This window comes from Heterocephalus glaber, unplaced genomic scaffold (assembly GCF_053883595.1).
Source record: "Heterocephalus glaber isolate CG9 unplaced genomic scaffold, H.glaber_assembly_v1.0 deba00001444, whole genome shotgun sequence".
In the NCBI taxonomy this organism is placed as follows: domain Eukaryota; kingdom Metazoa; phylum Chordata; class Mammalia; order Rodentia; family Bathyergidae; genus Heterocephalus; species Heterocephalus glaber.
In genome coordinates this window covers 10140092-10159005 of record NW_028258297.1, presented here as the reverse complement: position 1 = coordinate 10159005, position 18914 = coordinate 10140092, and the positions used below count along the sequence as shown (strand labels likewise).

The following is an 18914-nucleotide window of genomic DNA, read 5'->3' as shown; positions in this document are numbered from 1 at the left end:
TTCAGGTATGGCTGGATCCAGGTGTTCAAACAGCACTAGAAATGTGGTCTCTGCTCTGGTAGTCTCTGCTCTGCTTTCTTCTGAGGTGGCCTCATTCTTTTTCTTGGTTTGTTTTTTTTGGTACCCGGGATCAAACTTGGGACCTTTCGCTTGCAAGGCAGGTGGCATATTTTTCTTATTTCTTTATTTTTGTTTTTATTTTTTTGAGACAGGGTCTTGCTGTGTAGCCAAGAGTGGCCTCGAATTCATGGTGATCCTCCTGCCTCAGCCTTCTGAGTGCTGGGATTACAGGCATGCACCACCATGCCCCGTGGTGGCTTCGTTCTTAGCCAGACTCTTCCGGACGGTGGCATGATGACCATCTGTAGTGCCAGGCTGTATCCCACCTGCTCATCCTCTTCCACAGGAAGACAGTCTTCCCTATTGATGGAGCTGAGGTCTCAGGAAGTGTCCTCACCGGGCCCAGCCTAGGGGTCAGGATCAGTGCCCTGTGTGAGCCTCATGACCCGAGATGGGGGGAGAAGAGAGTCCCCAAAGGAAATCAGGTGACTGTTCCAGAGAAGGGTGAAGGCTGCTGTCAGCCCTGGCCCACGGGCTGGGGACACTGGCCGTTATCCCACTGGACCCTCAGTAACTCCTGCACTGTGTTGCTGCCTGGTCTCCATCTTCAGCACAGACAGGATTTGGGGACATGGGGCCAGGATAGCCCCTTCCGGGCCCTATGGGCAGTTCTGGCTGCCCGTGTTCCTGTGGCACCATGGAAAGACACCAGACACTGGGGTGCGTTGTGTGTCACCTAGTAGAACAGACAGACAGGAGGGTGAACAGGACCCCAGGACAGAGGAGGAACAGAAGTGGGAGTGCACAGAAGTGAGCAAAGGGCTGTGCAGGACAGAAGACCCTCAGGGGATGGTGTCAGGACCAAGGGTGACTCGTAGCTGAGGGACAGCCAGGAAGAGCCTGGGAGGCGTGACTGGGGCTGGAGCATGGATGGGAGTTAGACTTTCTTCTCTAAGTAGTAAGGAGCCATGGAAGGTTTGGGGGAAAAGAGTGATGTCACTGACTCTGTGCCTTAGGAAGATTCCCACGGTAAGAAACAAAGGATGAACCAGAGCAGGGTGAGGCTGCAAGGTAGAAACAGTTAAGAGAGCATTTCGGCCACCGTAGCAGTACCTGGTTCAGGCAGGAATCACTGGCCAAGGCCAAGTCTCTGGGCAAAAGTGGTGGTGGTGGTGGGACAGGATATTCACAGGTGCAAAGCATCACCTCAGATTATGCATTATACAGGAAAAGGGCAGCCCTGGGATGGTGCTCCCACAGACTCTACCTTAGCCAGGTGGCCACTCAGTACCTCCAGAGTGGGATGAACTGTCGTCATGCTCCCCCGATGTGGCGCTGGGGCAGCCCAGCGTCCCCTCCCTTCCAGTTCCTGCTCATATGTAGCACCTGCTTCTACCCCAGACAAAACATTGGTTGACCCAAATGGAGGGACATTCTGCAAAATAGCTTCATGGGGTGTGGCTCAGCCGTGGCCACCGGCCTAGCAAGTGTGAGGCCCTGGCTTCCGTCCCCAGCAGTGGAGGCAAATAGAGACTCCAGAGCTAGGGAGGTGGCATGATAGCACGGGGACCCTGAGTGCAGCCTCTGGGGGAGAAGACAGGCTCTGAGAGACACCCAGGCACAAGCTGGGCCATCAGAGTGTGGAGAGTGTGTTAGATGGAACGGTGCATCGGGTTGTCTTTCCTGAGTGTGGCAGCGGCTCTCTGATCGGAAGGAGCGTGGCCTTGTTCTTGGGGGAGAGCCACGTGGCAGGGTCCTGACAGCTTTGACAGATTCTCCTGACCAGATAGGTGTGTAGATGATAGGTAGGTAGGTAGTCAGCCCGCAGTAAGGTAGGCGGGTAGATAAAGCAATGGGGGGCCAGGGATTTAGCTCAGTGGTTTCGCCACCTGCTGCACAAGCACAAGGACCCGAGTTCGATCCCCTGTACCAAAAAAAAAAAGGCAATGGGACAAGAAACAAATTGGTAAAAGCTGGTGACTCTGGGGAGGGTGGTCAGTGTGATGTTCCTGTAGCTGGTCACAGTCATTCGGGGAGGGGGCAGAGAGAAGAGGTTTAGGAAGTGATTCCATGGGACTGGGCACAGGAGGACTGGGCTGTGCGGCACCTGGCCTGGGCACTGGCGGGGATGTTGGTGCTCTTGGGCTTCTTGTCTGCGGCACCAGCAGTTCCTAGCACAGCCTCTTCCCAACCACGCCCCAAATCTGGTCCTTCTGGCCTCTCAGTGACAATCCCTAGCTGAGCCACTGTCACGCCAGGCTTCTCACCAGAGCCTCTTCAAGGCTGCGGTTCTGCCTTGGACCTTCAGCCCATTCTCTCTCGGGAGCTGGAGCAGTCTCTCCTAAACAGTAGTCACATCTTGGCACCACCACCCAGATCTTGGCCCAGGAAGGGGTTGTGTGGGGAGGCGCAGTGACACAAGGGAACCAGATGCCTCTCTGGGGTGCCAGTGGTCTGACAGCCAGGTGGGATTTTGTCCTAAGTGCCTGCTTTCTTGCTCCTAAACACCCCAGGCAGCAGGCAGTGGGGCTGGAGCCTTCCTCTGACCTACTTAACCAGAAGCAGTCACCACTGTCCACCTGGTGGCAGTTCCCTGAATTGCAGGCAGGGGCCAAGGCCGAGAGGGATTCACCCTTCTGTGATGTTGGGGACCCTTGACATTTATCCCTCTGTATACCTTCTGGCTTGCTGAGTTCACTCTGCAGGCAGGCTGTGCAGAGCCTGGCTGGTAGGGCCGGGACATAGAGTGCCCAGGGACCTATGGAGCCACACTGTGTGCCCACTGAGGGGCTGCAGAGGGGAGGCCAATCCTGAACAAGCCAGGCACAAAGAGCGGCTTGAATCTGTGCATGGTGGCGCATGCCTGTAATCCCAGCACTTGCGGGGTTGAGGTAGGAGGATCGCTGTAAGTTTAAGACCAGCCTGGGCTACACAGCAAGACCCTGTCTCAAATATCCAAAAGGAGGGCGGGGGATTTAGTTCAGTGGCACCTGCCTCGGAAGTGCAACGTCCTGAGTTCGAGCCCTCGTTCCCCCAAAAAAAAAAAATCCAAAAGAAAAAAACCCCCAACAATTCCAAAACAGAACAAAGGGGAGGGGCAGCTTGAGATGGTGGGAAAGAGAAGGTGCGAAGCTGGGAGCTGAGCTCAGAGGGTTGGGAGAGTGGGGAGACTCCAGGTCGGGGCAGAACTAGAGCAAGAGGTGTGCTGGGTGCCAAGCCTGGGGATACCATCTGGATGGCACCGCGCTTCCCAAACAGAGCTTCCCAGGGCAGAGCAGGAGAGACAGATGCGAGGGGTGCCCGGAGGGCTGTCCTGGAGCCAAGCCTGAGAAGGAACCAGCCAGGCGTAGAGGGAAGAGTGCCTCAGCCGAGGGGCGGCCAGAGCTTGTGTGAGTTTGAGGAAGTCGAAGAAGAGTAGTGCCGGAGCCTGGTGCGTTAGGGAGAAAGAAGCTTTAGAGCGTGGCCCTGAATACCAAATGCAATAGGGAGCACCTGAAGGGTTTTTTTTCCAACTTTTTGCTTTGAAGCAATCTTAGACTTATAGAAGAGTTGTGCTGTACTCATTGTCCTGAGAGTTGCTATTGTACCCTTCACCCAGATTCCTTAATGTCACAGCATAGTGATCCGAACTGAGAAATTGACATCGGTGGGGACTGGGGATGTTGCTAGTGGTGAAGCCTTTGGCCAGCATATGTGAGGCACTGGGTTCCATTCCCAGCACACGCACACTCACAGAAGCTGGGGGGGGTGGCACATGCCGGTAATCTCAGAGCTCTGGGAGGCTGAGTTCAGGCCCAGCCTGGGTGACTTAGTGACTTAGTTAGGCCCTATCTCAAAAAACAAAAGGGCTGGAGATGTAGCTCAGTGCAAAGAGTCTAGGTTCAACTAAAAGAAAAAAGAAAAAAAAAAAAGAGTCCAGGTTCAATTCCTGGTACCACAAAACACAACAGAAAAAGACAGGGTGGTCATGAACACTGATCTAACACTGTTAACTAAGCTACAGACTTTATTTGGATGCCCTAGTTATCCTTCTTTTTTTTTTTTTTCTTTGTACCAGGGATTGAACTCGGGTCCTTGCGCTTCCATAGCAGGTGGTGAAACCACTGAGCTCAATCCCCAGCCCCTAGTTATCCTTCTAATGTCCATTTCTTGGTCCCCAGATCCAGTCCAGCACCCCACATTGTATTTCACTGCTGGTCTCCTCTGTGTCCTCTGATCTGTGACACTCTTCCTGTCCCCCTTATATTGCCCTTCCCCTGACGGGCTGTGAGCAGGGGCATGTGGCCACTTTGCTCTGGAAGTGGGAGAGTGAGGGCACTGGGGCCTGGGGACACATGCTGCTGCCTGAGGTCTAGGGTTGAGGGAGGCACTGAGATGAGGAAAGGGGTGACTTTGCAGTGCATTTGAGGACGACCTTGGGACATTAGCCCACAGGAAATGACAATGCCAGGTCCTGGGACTTCAGACATGAATTACACCGCCTTGGCGAGGTTGGAGGGGACCTCGAGCAAGGCTTCCATTAAGGCTCCTTCCAGATGAGGCCACAGTGCTTCTCCCCTGAGCACCAGCCCAGGGACACACGCACCACGCAGCTGATGGCCACGAGACTGAGAGGGCTAGAGAGTGGCACCAAGGTCACACAGACCCTATCTTGGGACAGGAAGTTGTGAAGGGGGCACTGTCGAGGGCAGTTGCATTAATCCCCTGTACCAGCGCGTTGGAAACTGAGGGTGGATGAGTGGTCTGGGAATCTGGTTAAGTGGAGTCTGAGGCTGTGAATCGAGGTGGGGCCCGGAAGTCTGCATTCCTCTCCGGAACCTAGATGCCTGGTCCTAGGAGTCCAAGCTAACCCTGGCCTGGCCCTTCTCACTGTAGCCTCGGGGAGGAGCCTCTGGGGCAGGAGGAGTCGTCAGGCATAGGGAACTGGAGCCCTCTAGAGCCCTCACTCATCAAAGGCACCCCTTAGAAGAAAGTGGCTTGACTTCTGGGAATCCAGCTACAGGAAGTAGAACCAGGAAGGAAAAGTTGCTAGGTAGCTGCTACCAGATCCCTCTCCCCTTGGGGTCATGGGGTTGTTGTCACAACTGCTCTGGCCAGGGATTTAGCTCAGTGGTCTGCCCCCTGCCTCTAAAGCAAAAGCGCAAGGTCCTGAGTTGGATCCCCTGTACCCTACCGCCCCCCGAAAACTGTTCTTTGTAAGTTTGCATCCCCTTTGACACATCCTTGGACCCCAGACTTTGTGACCTTCTGGCTCCGGCACACGCCCCCTACTGACTGAGTCAGTCTGGCCCTGGGTTTCACATTCCTGCCCCAGCTGGAGGGAGATGTCCCCGGCCTTGTTTAACCAGCCTTGGTCAGAGGGGTGGGGTCCCTTTGTATGGACAGTGGCACCTCTAAGACCCCAACACAGGGTCTTCCCTAATCATTGATCCCAGGGGACAAAGAAAAGCAGAGTGAGAGCTTCTTGGAGCCTCCCCCTACCTTGAACCTCCCTGTCTCTCCCCAGACAAGGGCAGCAGGAGCAGGAGCACGGGACAGCACTGGGCGAAGCCTCAGGGAGAAAGTGGTTACTTCTCCTTGGAGCAACATCGCTCCTCACCAACCCAGGCATCCTCTGAGACACCACAGAGTGGACCTCGAAGTGCCACCTGCCAGGCATCCTCAGCCCAAAGGGACATTGCCCAGGCTCTGTCTATACAAGAACCCCCACGAGCCTCCTCTGCCCACCGAATCACCCAGAGGGACAACCCCAGGACCTTATCCACCCAACAGGACAGCCCCAGGGCCTCGTCCACACAGCAGAACACCCTGAGAACATCCTCTCCTTCCAGAGTCTCCCACCACCCCAGCACCTCGGCCCCTCGACGGAACAATCCTCAACGTTCCTCTCCCCTCAGACCCACCCAACAAGACAGTCAGAGAACCACTTCTACCCAACAGGTCAACCTCCCAAACTCTTTTCCTACTTGTCCTCCTCAGCGGGAAAACCCCAGGACATCCTGCACCCAAAAGGACAATGCCAGAGTCACCTCTCCCAACCGAACCACCCAATGGGAAATCCCCAAGGCATCCTGTGCACAACGGGACAGTTCCAGAGCCTCTTCTCCAAATCGAGCCCCCCAGAGGGAAAAATCTAGAACATCCTGTGCCCAACAGGACAATCCCAGAGCCTCCTCTCCTACCAGAACTTCTCAAAGAGAAAACTCTAGAACATCCTGTGCCCAACGGGACAAACCCAGGTCCTCATCTCCCAGCCGAACCCCCCAGAAGGAAACCCTCAGAACTTCCTGTATCCAACAAAACACCCCCAAAACCTCTTCCACCCACCGAGACAACCCGAAACCCTCTTGTAGCAGATGGGAGCACCTCAGAAGTGCCTGTACCCAGCGGGATGCCCCACACTGCTCTTCCCCTCAACGAGATGGCCCTGGGACTTCCTCGCCTCAGAGGTGCACCCAAAGGGACCATCCTGGACTGCCATCTCCTCGCCACGCCACGCCACGGAGCAATCTCAGGAATTCCTCTCCGCATAGAACCAACAAGGACATCCCCTGGGCATCCTTTCCCCTTCGGCCTACGCCCAGCGATGCTGCCCGAACCTCTTCCCCATCTCGCCCCAAGCAAAGCGAGGTGCCCTGGGCATCCATCGCCCTCCGGCCAACCCAAGGTGACAGGCCCTGGACCTCCTCTCCCACCAGATCAGCCCAGCGTGACACACCCAAGTCCTCCTGGGGACTGGGCCAGCACAATGCGCCACCCCAAGCCGCCTCGTCCTCCTGTAACCCAGGCCACCTCAGTGCCTCCCGGACTTCCTCACCTCTGCACCCTGCAACACGTGGGCCGCCCCAGACCTCCTCCGAGCCCTCCCAACCTCCATACGCTGTGTGCATCGGTCACCGCGATGCCCCGAGAGCCTCTTCGCCTCCTCGCTGTTTGCAGCACGACCCGTTCCCCTTCTTTCCAGAGCCCCAAGCCCCTGAGAGTGAATCACCTCACCATGACCCTCCCTATATGCCACCTGCCGTGTGCATCGGGCACCGAGATGCCCCTCGGGCATCCTCACCCCCTCGCCACACTCAGTTCGATCCCTTTCCCTTCCTCCCAGACACGTCAGACGCAGAGAACGAGACCGAGAATGAGCCCCCCCAGCACGAGCCTCCACACCTCCCCCCACCCGTGTGTATTGGGTACCGGGATGCGCCCCGGGCCTCCTCCCCACCACGCCAGTTTCCAGAGCCCCCCTTCCTGTTCCAGGATCTCCCCGGGGCCAGCACCGACAGCCTCGTGCCCCCCATGGACTCCCTGCACGAGCCCCCCCACATTCCCACCCCCGTGTGCATTGGCCACCGGGACGCCCCCTCCTTCTCATCGCCCCCACGCCAAGCCCCAGAGCCCTCGCTCTTCTTCCAGGACCGCCCAGGGGCCAGTATGGAGAGTCTCGCCCCCTCCACTGACTCTCTGCATGGTTGCCCCCTGCTCCCCCCCCAGGTGTGCATCGGACACCGCGATGCCCCTCGAGCGTCCTCCCCACCCCGACACCCACCCAGTGACCTAGCGCTCCTGGCACCCTCGCCCCCACCGGGCAGCTCCAGGGGCTCCCGGGGCTCAGCGCCCCCCGGGGAGACCAGGCACAACTTGGAGAGGGAGGAGTACACCGTGCTGGCTGACCTGCCCCGGCCCAGGAGGCTGGCCCAGAGGGAGCCAGCGCCCCAGGCGCAGGGCAGCATCGGGGGCCGCACTCGAAGCCCCGGCCGCACAGAGGTGGAGCGCCTCTTCGGGCAAGAGCGCAGGTGAGCCTAGGGCCGGGCAGCCAGGTGGGCTGGGGAGGAGGCAGCAGCGGGACAGGTGGAAGGTTCTCAGGGTTAGATGGCCAGAAGCAAGGGTCAGGTCCTCCTGCCATTCTCTAGCTGTGTGACCTTGGGCAAGTCATTTCATCACCTCTGTTTCTGCATATTAGGGAGTTTGAGGATTAGGCGATACTGTGCAAAGCCCCCTGGTCAAAAGTAAACACCAGGGTCAGGCAGGCTGGGTTTAAATCTCTGCTTCCTGTGTTACCTGCTAAAGTGACTTAACCTACCCCAGCCTCAGTTTCCTCATCTGTCAAACGGGGGAGAAATATAACACAATTTATTTAAATAAGTTTAAACTCTCAAACCCTCTGTTTGAGAAGAAAGTACCTTTAATTCTTTTCTGACTTAGCAGAGAAAACTCACTATTCATTTCCCAAAACAGGGACATCCATTTCAAACCTATGGCTAGAGCCGCATGTTTGATTTTATTTGGCAGAGCTGGGGATGGGACAGAGGGCCTCACACATGTACAGGGGCTCCCACTGAGCTGCACCCCAGCCTGGAGCCACAGATTTTGATTAAGAGAGCTTGCAGGGTTGTAGACTTTATCGAGGTTAGACGTTAGGTTCCCGGGCCGTGGTGACAATGCCTAAAACCCAGGTGTCTTTCAAGTCTCCTCGGTCAACAGGACCTCCCTGCTGCAGGAAGGGGAAATTTTCCCACTTTATCTGGCTGAGATTTCCTTCCCCAGCAGTCCCAGCCCCTGAGCTTTCAAAAATCAGAGCTGGAGGGCCGGGGATTTAGCTCAGTGGTGCTACTGCCTGCCTCGAAAGCACAAGGCCCCGAGTTCGATCCCTTTTACCAAAAAAACAAAACAAACAAACAAACAAAAAATCAGAGCTAAAATTCCATCCTGGGATCAAGAGAACCAGAGGGGAAAGTGTCTGGAAGTCTCAGAACTTTCAAATGTGTAATCCAGTGACTTTTAATCTACTTACCAAGTTGGACAGCCATTGCCACACAACCTAATTTTGTGGGGGGTTTTGTGGGGGTTTTTTGGTACTGGGGATCCAACTCAGGACCTTGCACTTTCGAGGCAGGTGGTGGAACCACTGAGCTAAATCCCCAGCCCCATACAACCTAATTTTAGAACTTTTCCTGCACCCTACAGGAAGATACAATATTTTGTACCTAAAATTCCTCTTTTTGCTGCCTTTGAGGCAATATTTCGCTGAGATTTGAATTCTTCAAATTTCCTTTCCGTAAACTCCAGCCATTCAATATCCAAATGACAGGGCCAGGGATTTAGCTCAGTGGTTCCCTGACCGCTACGCAAGCGCAAGGACCCGAGTTCGATCCGCAGTACCAAAAAACAAAACAAAACAAAACATCAAAATGACAATCTTCATGGACTGCAGGATTAGTGTCATTGTTTCTTTGGCCTTTTTCTTAAAGAATACTGTTTGGTTTTTTTTAACAGCAGTTTTAGGTTTGCAGCAGAATTGAGAGGAAAGCCTCATGTATCTTGACCCCAAATGTACACACCCTCCTCTCCAGCAACACCCCACGCCACAATGGTGCTTCTGATTATAATCCACACACCTACACCTCACCCAAAGTCCATAGTTTAAATAATTAAGTTTTGCTCCTGGTGTTGTGCACTCTATGGGCTTGTACAAGAATGTTATCAGTATCACTGCTCTAAAAAATCCTCTTTGGATATTTTTGTGATCACTATTTTTGGTCTGATGTCAATTTGCATACCTTTGTTTTATCTAATATTCCAGCAGGGACAGTAAAGTGTTGAAGTCAAGATTAATTTTTTAAAATCCCCCTCTCTGATAACTTTTTTTTTTTTTTGGTACTGGGGATGGAACTCAGGACCTTGCGCTTGCGAGGCAGGCGGTGGAACCACTGAGCTAAATCCCCAGCCCTGAAGACAAATTTTGTAAACTATGAATTTGTGTAAAGGATAGATTGGAATTTATGGGTGGGTGGCTGTAGAGTTGTGCTTTTTATTTTCTTCCATTTATTCACCTGGTATGTATTTATTGAGCATCTACACTGTCCAAGCATTGTTCTGAGCCTGGAATATTTTTCCTGAAAGGCTGTCAGAATTTTCTCTTGATACCTGAATTTTTTCCTTATGTTTTTGGAATCTCTTATCTTAGAATCATTTATAATTGATATATATTATAACCAATTATAATTTTAGAATCATGTATAATTATTTGCTGAATTTAAAATAGCCTTCAAAAAAAAAATAGGGCTGGGGATTTAGCTCAGTGGTTTCGCCGCCTGCTGTGCAAGCGCAAGGACCTGAGTTCGATCCCGGTACCAAAAAATAAAAAATAAAAAATAAAATAGCCTTCCTCATGGTGGTACACACTTGTAATCCTAGCATTCTGGGAGGCTGAGGCAGGAGGATTGCAAGTTTGACCTCAGCCTGGGCAATTTAGCAACTTAGTGAGAACCTGCCTCCAAAAAAACAAAAACCCAAAAATGGAGGGGAAAAAATGGGGAGGCGGGACTGGGGATGGAGCTGGTTGTGAAGATCCTCCGTTTAATTGCTAGTACTGAAAGGGAACACACCCTGCCTTGCTCCTTGCATGGACCCTCCCATCATCTCCACCAGGCCTGATGTCCCCATGTCCCCTCGGGTTACACTGGAAGGCTCTGGTCCTCAGTTCCGGGGAAGACTCTGCTCTTGGAGAGCAAGGAAACCCTCTCGGGTCAAATTTGGTTGAAAAAGGAACCTGATCAGGGAGCCCTTGAGCGCAGAAACTCTCACTCCAGGGAACATGGGTTTGTCTCTGTGTGAACTACTGAACACTACTAAAAACTCAAATTACATTGTAGATCTGATCGCAGGGACCTGGGCAAAAGACACAGGACAACTGCAAACCCCAACCCTGCACTTCTGTTTCTTTCCAGTATTGAAATTGAACCCAAGGCTTTTGCACTGAGCTCCATCCCCAGACCTTTTCAATTTTGTTATTTTTATTTTGAGACAGGGTCTCAGTCACTAAGCTGAGCAGGCAGGGCTCAAACTTGTGAGCCTCCTGCCTCAGCCTCCCAGAGTGCTGGGATTACAAGTGTGCACCGCCATGCCTGGCTTATACTTTTCTTGACTCAGCCAACCCCTTGCAGTGTCTATACAGTGCTTTAGCTGCAGGCTCCCCACTGCGCTTCCCCTGACCCCCCTTTCAGGTTTACTTGGGGGTCACCACAGGTCATGTTTTTCAGGCTTCTTCTCCTGGTTTGATTCAGCCTCCAGAGACACTGCTCCACTTACCAATTTGTCTTACTGATGTATATTTGTGGTGCTGGGGATTGAATCCAGACACTCACACAGGCTAAGCCCACTTCCAGGCCCCACCCATGTAGCAGTTTAGACCTAGTCAGAGTCTCTTTTTTTGTTGTTGTTGTTTTTTTTGGTACCAGGGATCGAACTCGGGTCCTTGTGCTTGCACAGCAGGCGGCGAAACCACTGAGCTAAATCCCCAGCCCCATAGTTAGACTCTCAAACCCCATGGAAATAAATATTTATGGAGTGATTGGGGTCTTAAGGTGACCCCCTTACTATGGGAGGGGACAGATGTGAACAGTCTATCTGGGGTTCTCCACAGAGAACTGCTGAATGCTAATAACAGCTACCCATTATTAAGCAAGACAACTGCCTAGGACCAGGCTTTCTTTTTTTTGTACCAGGGATAGAACTCAGGACCTTGTGCTTGGAAGGCAAGCGGCGGCACCACTGAGCTAAATCCCCGGCCCTAGAACCAGGTTTTTTACAAAGTTTAGAGCTATCTCTGTTGGACATGGTCACATTCGCCTGGACAAAGGCCATTGTTGGCCTTTCTGGAGTTGGAAGGAGAAAATTTTCTCCCTTGTTTTTTTTTAAAAACAAAGCTGGCCTTGAACTCCCAGCAATCCTCCTGACTCAGCCTCCCGAGTCCTGGGATTGCAGGTGTGCACCACCACACCTTGACCTTTCCATCTTGCTAAGAGTTCTTTTGCCAATGGCGAGAATGGCCTGGAGTTTTCGAGGCTGAGTGCTGGAGTCCTGTTGGTTAGCTCTGAGTGAAGGACAAGAAGGCAGTAGGCTTGAGGAATCCTAAATTTATAATATGGACAGGAAAGGGGCAGAAAGAATGGAATACAGGGCATGCAATATTCTGCCTCTCTCATCTCCACCACATGAGCTGTGTAACGAGAAATAGGATCACAGTATAAGAGCTTGGTACCTGGAACATAGAAGCACTCAATAAATGTTTGCTTGAACATTGTGGCTATGTGTGCACAGTGCCTGGTACACAGTAGGTGCTCAATAAATGTGAATTCCCACAAGCACTAGTCTGACCATTGTCTGGGCGGCTGGAGGGCTGCTAAATGAGCTGGGAGCCATGGCTGAGGCCTGATCCTCTCCCTACCCCAACACCTTCACTAACCCCTTTCCTCGCTGGAGTGCAGCCAAAAGGCTGAGAAGTGATGACTCCATTTCTCATAGTATCATCACAACAGCCCCACATTTCAGTTTCAGAAGGGGAAACTGAGGCCTGGGAGGGTCATCCCTCATTAGGGCCCTGACAAGCTTGCAGTGGGTCTCGGGTTTCCCACATCACTTCCTGTGGAAGTGAAGGGGCTGGGGTGCTGGGTGGAGCCCTCCCAAAGGCCTCGGAGCAGTTGCATTTGCTCCTAGGAAGTCTGAGACTCCAGGAGCCTTCCAGGCTCAGGACGAGAGACGGTCACCGCGGCCCAGCCAAGGTCAGAGCCAGCCTCTCCGAAGACAGCCCAGCCCTGCCGCAGGGAGGCAGGTGAGCATTGCCTTTCCCACCCTGTGGGTGCCGGGCCGAGTCCTAAGCAGGGAGGTTGGCTGTGAAAGGCTCAGAGCCCCAGTCATGGTGCCCAGCTCTCCCCTCTCTCCGAGGCCCAGCAGCTCTGGGTGAAATGCAAAGGGCTCCAAATTAGTCCTCTGAAGAGCCCCCGACACGCTGTCCCCTTGTCCCCTTCCATCGTTAGGAGATTGGGGACAGGCTGGATGGTTTAATCTGGCTGTAGGGCCAACTCTTCCAGGAGGGGGACTGCTCTTGAAAGAAGCTCTTTGAGGGCAACGCCCACCCCAGGGGAATGGGTATCTCGGGTAGAAATTCCGGCACCTGATAGCCCAGGGTGGAATCAATATCTTGCGGGGAGGGGAGCCCGAAGGTGAGCAGCTCTTTGTAGATCTCTTTCCAGAGCTGAGGGAAGTGGATGAGAGGGAAGAGCTGACACCTCAGGGAGGGACCCAGGGACCCCACCTGCTTTCATCTAGGCTGCTGTGAGGACCCAGCCTTGTCTGTCTTGTCCCTGCCTCAGACAGACAGTGGCCATCTTGCTGGGTCCCAGGCCCTCACCGACCCCCCCCCCCTTCTCAGGTGACTAAGGCCCCTGCCAAGCAGGCAGAACCGGCCAGGAGGAGCCCAGCAGAACCTGCTCGATCCAGGAGTCTCCAGAGACAGCCTGAGGGGGACGGCGGCAACAGCGATCCTCACCACCCCCCAGGACATCGGCCAGGCCCCCTGAGAGGGAGCTGTGGACAGAGAAAGCTCTGGTGAGGGGCAGAGGAAGCTCAAGACAGCCGCTGCCAGGGTGGCAGAGTCAGGAGGAGCTGCCAGGGTCCCGGGTCCCTCACAGTCACCTAGAAAGGAGCTGGAGCAGCCAGGAGGAGGGCCCAGGCCCTGGGGGCTGGCCAGGACTTGGGAAGCCCAGCCTGGGAGCTGCCAGAGCCCTGGAGGGAGCCTGGCAGGGCCTTCTCAGAGAGTACAGGGAGAGCTGGGGGCAGTCCGAGGCCTGGGAGGGTCCCCCCAGTAATGGTCTTCAGGAGCGACCCCAGAAGCCAGCCCCAAGGGGCTGGGGCAGCCTGCAGGAGCTGTCCTTCCCCCCGCAGGCTGGGAGCCCCCCAGAGCACTCCTGGGTAGGCCAAGCAGAATCCTCCCACCCCCAACGGCCTGAGACACCCACGGCCATGGGCTCTGGCCCTGAGAGGCCTCCGGAGCTGGACTGGAGGGACCTGCTGGGCCTCTTCCGGGCCCCTGGGGAGGGGGCCTGGGCCCGACTGCCCAGGCTGGACTGGGAAGGCCTCCTGGAGCTCCTGCAGGCCAGGCTGCCCCACAAAGACCCAGCCGGACACTGGGGTGACCCGGCTTCAGGGCCACAGCTGGGTCCCCCAGGCACACAGGATGATGCCCTGGAGCAGGAGCAACACAGTCGGCCCGGAGGCTGGGCTGAGGCCATTGTAGCCAATGGACACCACCCTGGGCAGCAGCCCCAGAGCCCGGCCCAGCCACCCATCGCTGCCTGCACCTCCACCCAGTGGCCGAAGACCCAAGAAACAAGTGGACCAGTGACCTCATCTCTGCCTGGTCTGCAGCCGACAGCCCGGCTTGAGCAGAGCAGGCCTGCACAAGGCCCCAGCCTCCTAGAGCCAGAGGTAAGTTTCCTCTGCCTTGGAAGGGTGGCCAGAAAGCCAGCCCCATCCCAGCAGGTCTCCTTAGAAAGGCTCCGTGTGACAAGACCCTAGCCCCTGCACCCTCTGTCCCAAGGCCCAGTCCTGGTCCTCCCTGCTGGCCTGGACCATTCTGACCACTGCACCCGACAGCGTTGTCATGACCAGCAGAATGTGTGTTTACTACAGCCCTGTCTGGGTACTTCGAGTGTCTTTTTCCCATTTAGTCTCCACAGTGGCCCAGTGAGAAGGCACTACTCATGTGGATAAGGAAACGGACACCCTGAGTTTCCCATAGCTGCTGAGGCAGGGGAGCCCAGGTCTGCTTAGTGCGATCACCCTGAGCCTCAAGCTGGACACCCTGGGCCGGGCCCTCTCCCTCCTGGGCCCAGCTCCCCTGGGGCTACCTGGGCTGCAGCCAGTGTGGTTGGGTTGTATTCCCTCCCCCTGCCATATGCAAGTTGCTGCTGGGCCCAGGACAGCCTCACCCACCCCTCTCTGGCCCCTACAGCACCTTACACTGAGAAAAGGCCACAAAGCACTCCCTGGCTGAGCCAGCTGCTTAATGAGGGCCATGTGCACAGTAGGCCCAGCACCAGACACACAGTAGGTGCTCCCCAGGTCCTTCCCCTGCCTCAGAGGTACTTCAGTCCTGCTTCAAGCCCAGAGCATTGGTCTGAAGGTGGTGGGTGGGGAGAGCCCTGCCACCTGCCGCGGCTCACCAGGAACACAGCACTGCCTTCGGACACCTCGCCTCTCAGGGCCTCGGCCATAAAACAGGACCAAGCACTTCCCTGAGCAGGCCTACTGTGGTGACATGGAGTGTCCACGTGTCCCCCAAACCCTCCTTTCCTGGGTTCCCAGTCCAGCACTGCTGCCTCCATGGATGATGAGGCTTCCAGGCCCCGGGTTTACTGGGGACAGTACCTCATGTGCTTTGTCATGTGTGTCACAGATGGCCAAGAGGCAGCTGCTGCTACTCCCATTTTACAGATGAGGAAACCGAGCCTCCAACTCATTAGGTATTGCCAGGGGCCACATAAGCAGAAGTTGTGAGAAATGAGGCTCAGGCATCCACTCCAAAGCTGGCCACATTGTGAGCCCAGGCGGGGCTGAGGAACCCTCCCTCCTGTGGCTCCCTGTGCCTTTCTCCATGGACTCTCTACTTGGTCCTGGGGACAGACACAGACGTGCAGGCACAAGCCAGGGTGGTCCTGCCCTCAAGTTCCCATTAGGCTTGCTGGGGAGGCTGGGTGACCCAGGCCACTGAGGGGTCACGAGGCTGTGCGGCAGGCTGTCTCCAGTGCAGGGGGAGGTGGGAAAGACTTCAGCCAAAGTTGCACCCCTGAGGCTTGGGGATCCCTGGGAGGCTACAGGGTGGTGACAGGGGAGGAGCCAGAGACATCTGCACCAAGGGCATTTCACAGGTGACAAAACAGAAGTGTACTCCAGGTCCGGCCAGGGCTCCAGCTGGTTGTCTCTGTGGAAATCCTAGGTGTGGCATTCAAGGCCTCCTTCCCTTCTTCCTTCCACCCCAGAGCTGGCTCTAGTTGTGCTGAGCCAGCTGCAGGACTCTGCATATCTCCCTGTTCCCTGCTGTTCCCTGTGCCTAGAGTGCTCTTCCCTTCCCATTTCCCCCAGCAAGTGTCTGTTCATTGTTCAGGTCTTAGGTCAGGTGTGCTGTCCCGAAAAGCCTCCCCGAACAATCACTCCACCCCCAGACTCTTGATGTTCCCCTTCTGGGATTGCCAGTCTTGCTTCCCTCCATCTGTCACACTGGATTGTCATTTCCCCAGGAGAAACATGAGCTCCATGGGGCAGGAGGTGTGCCTACTTAATCTCTGTACCTCTGGCCCCCAGCCCAGGGCCTGACATGAAGAGGGGCTTAGCTCAGTGGGTGCCTGATCCGTGAATGCATGCAAGACACAGGGAGGGCTGGGGACGAAGTGCAGTGGTAGGTGGCTTGCCCAGCATGCACAAGGCTCTGGGTTCCAAGATGGGTGTGGTGACACCTGTAGTCCCAACACCTCCTGAAGCAGGAGGGTCATGAGTTTGGAGTTAGCCTGGACTATATAATAAGACTCTGTCTTAAAAAACAAAAAAAAGAAACAAAACAGGGTAAGATAGTGAGTAGATGATGGATGAACATGGGTGACGGTGCATGAATGGAATGAACATATGATGGACAGATGATGGGTGATGGGTAAATGGATGCGGCCTAGCTGATGGATAAGCATGTAGTGGTGAACACATAGTTGTCTGGATGAGTGTTTGGTGGAAGATGGATGGATGGATGGGTGGATGAAAGGATGGAAGGAAGCATGGATGGATGAAGGAATGATGGATGGATGGATGGATGTTGCGTGGATGTGTAAATGTTGGATGATGGATGGCAAATGAATGTTGGAAGGATGAGTAGATGGGTGAGTGGATGTTGCATGGATGGAGCAAGGATACATGGATGTTGGATGGATGGGCAATGAGTAAATAGAGGATGGATATACAAATAGGTGACAGTGCATGTGTGAAGGTGGAAAATGCAGGGTGGATGTTGGAGGGACATATGCATCTATTGATGCTGGATGCTAGGTGGATGTTGGGTGGATGATAGTTGGAGATGAGGTGGATAGATGGATAGACTCTAGGCCATAACCTGGGCTAATCTGTAGTCTTTCTTATCTCCAGTTCCAACCAGAGGAGCCTCAGGCATCAGAACCAAGCAGAGGCCAAGACTCACTGACTGAGCAGGAACAGGCAGACTCGGTAGTTGGGTCCTGGGCATGGGCACACAGGGAGGGCATGGAAAGGGGGATCAGGTTGGAGGTGGGCAAAGTTCCTCTCTGGAGTCCTGCAGACTAAGGCTGGCTCTGCCATGGGGTCATCTGTGCATGGAAATGGGGCCTTGAGAAGAGGGGCTTTGGAGCTGGACAACAGTCACCTCCAACAGACCTGGGTGGGTAGATGATCCAGGGGCCAGAACCACGGCCTTTCTCCAAATAGCAGTTTGACCCTGATGGTCTCTGAGGGCCTCTGAGGGCAAGAAATGTCAAAGAGAAGAGAGCTGAGGGGGGTCGTGGTCAGCTGGGTCTAGAGCTGTGGAGATGTGTGCAGAAGATGACCCTGGAGACTGCTCCACCAAGGCCCTGGCTCTAGCTGGAGCCGGCTCTGCCCCGCCCTCCCTGTGACCTACAGAACAGACCATTCTTGTCACTTTTAGCTTCCAGAGGGGTGAGGTCAGAGGGGAGGGAGGGTGAGACAGACTGTTTCGGGCTGTTTTCCTCATCCTGCTGTTCATTGTGGCACCAGCAGAAAAGCCAGGTGTGACAGGGAGCATTTGTCTGGCAGCCTGGAGCCCCCAAGCCTGGCCATGCTGCTAGTCCAAGCTGGGGGGGACTCTGTCCAACCCCGTACTGTGCAGATGAGGAAACAGAGGCAGGGAATTGTCCCAGGTCACACAGCCAGTCTGTGGCTGGACTCAAACTAGAACTCTGGGCAGGGGGCTCCCACCTAGTGCTCCCTCTGCCCCCACCCTTGCCCGCACTGCTTCACTAACTGCTTGATGGCCAGTCTTCCCATCTGTGAAATGGGGAGGTGAGAGGGACTCTGGCAACTTTGTTTTTCCTCTTTCGGGGTTATTTCTTCATGCTTCCTGGAGACAGCTTCGTGAACAAAGAGGAAATAGCAATGCCGGGGGACTCTCTAGTCTCTCAGCCACCCCTAATCCTAGGCAGTCTCAACTGGACGCAAGTGCTAACTACTTCAGTCCTCAATTCACCTGCTCATTCATTCACATACACTTAGCACCTTCTAAGTGCCAGGGTCAGAGGTGAGACAGAATGCCACTACATAGCCCGTCTTGGGGACAGTTCCATGCCAGTGGTCAGGGCTTGATCGGGGTGTGTAACCAAGTGTGGGGGGGAACACACCTTCCCAAGCCCTCCCCAACCTATGCTTTAAGACTTCAAGCTCCATTTCCAGAGAATCTGCAGATTCCAGAGAGGGAACACCCCAGCTCTGCCCTGCCCCTGCCTGTAACCTGCCTTGTGACTTTTAGGCCAGTGCCTCTGCTTTGCTTGGTCCTCATTTTCCCCAACAAGGATGACCTTAAAGGGAGAGTATTCTGGGGTTCTGTGAGGGTGTCTGCAAGAATCTCTTTCCTGTAATTTGAGGTCACAAACCTAATGCCAGGCAAGTAACAAAGGCCAAGAGTGGAGGCTGGGTTACTCGTGTATGACCCTTTGGCCCCAGGCAGTGCTGTGGAGAAGATGGGCCTAGAGTTTCCATAGCTTTAGATATTTCGGGAGAAATCGGAAATAGGTGTTTAATAATCTCTGGATTATTTAACATTAGGAACCTGGTGGGAAATAATCTGTAGATGCCACTGGACTGAACGCACATCTGTGATCGGTACAGTCCCCTTGGCAACCTGGGGTTTGACTTTAGGGTGTGGGGTGCACAGCCCCAAGGCCGCTGAGCCCCAGGGGCCCTGCGGACAAATTCACAAGCTTTATTCTTGTCAGTTCTCGGGGAGGGGGTGGTGGAGAACAATGGTCCATGGGGCCTTTGCAGTGGCAGAA

At 54.6% G+C, this 18914-nt stretch overlaps 1 protein-coding gene across 1 annotated transcript in view; it reads left to right on the top strand.

Moving 5' to 3' along the window:
• The window catches only part of Triobp (TRIO and F-actin binding protein), a 53515-nt gene that overhangs the window by 9787 nt on the left and 24814 nt on the right, over nucleotides 1–18914 (top strand). The window contains 5 exon segments of the mRNA XM_087213910.1: nucleotides 5567–7850; nucleotides 12553–12667; nucleotides 13268–13363; nucleotides 13366–14322; nucleotides 17023–17100. Of these exon segments, the coding sequence (XP_087070036.1) occupies nucleotides 5567–7850; nucleotides 12553–12667; nucleotides 13268–13363; nucleotides 13366–14322; nucleotides 17023–17100 (3530 nt within the window).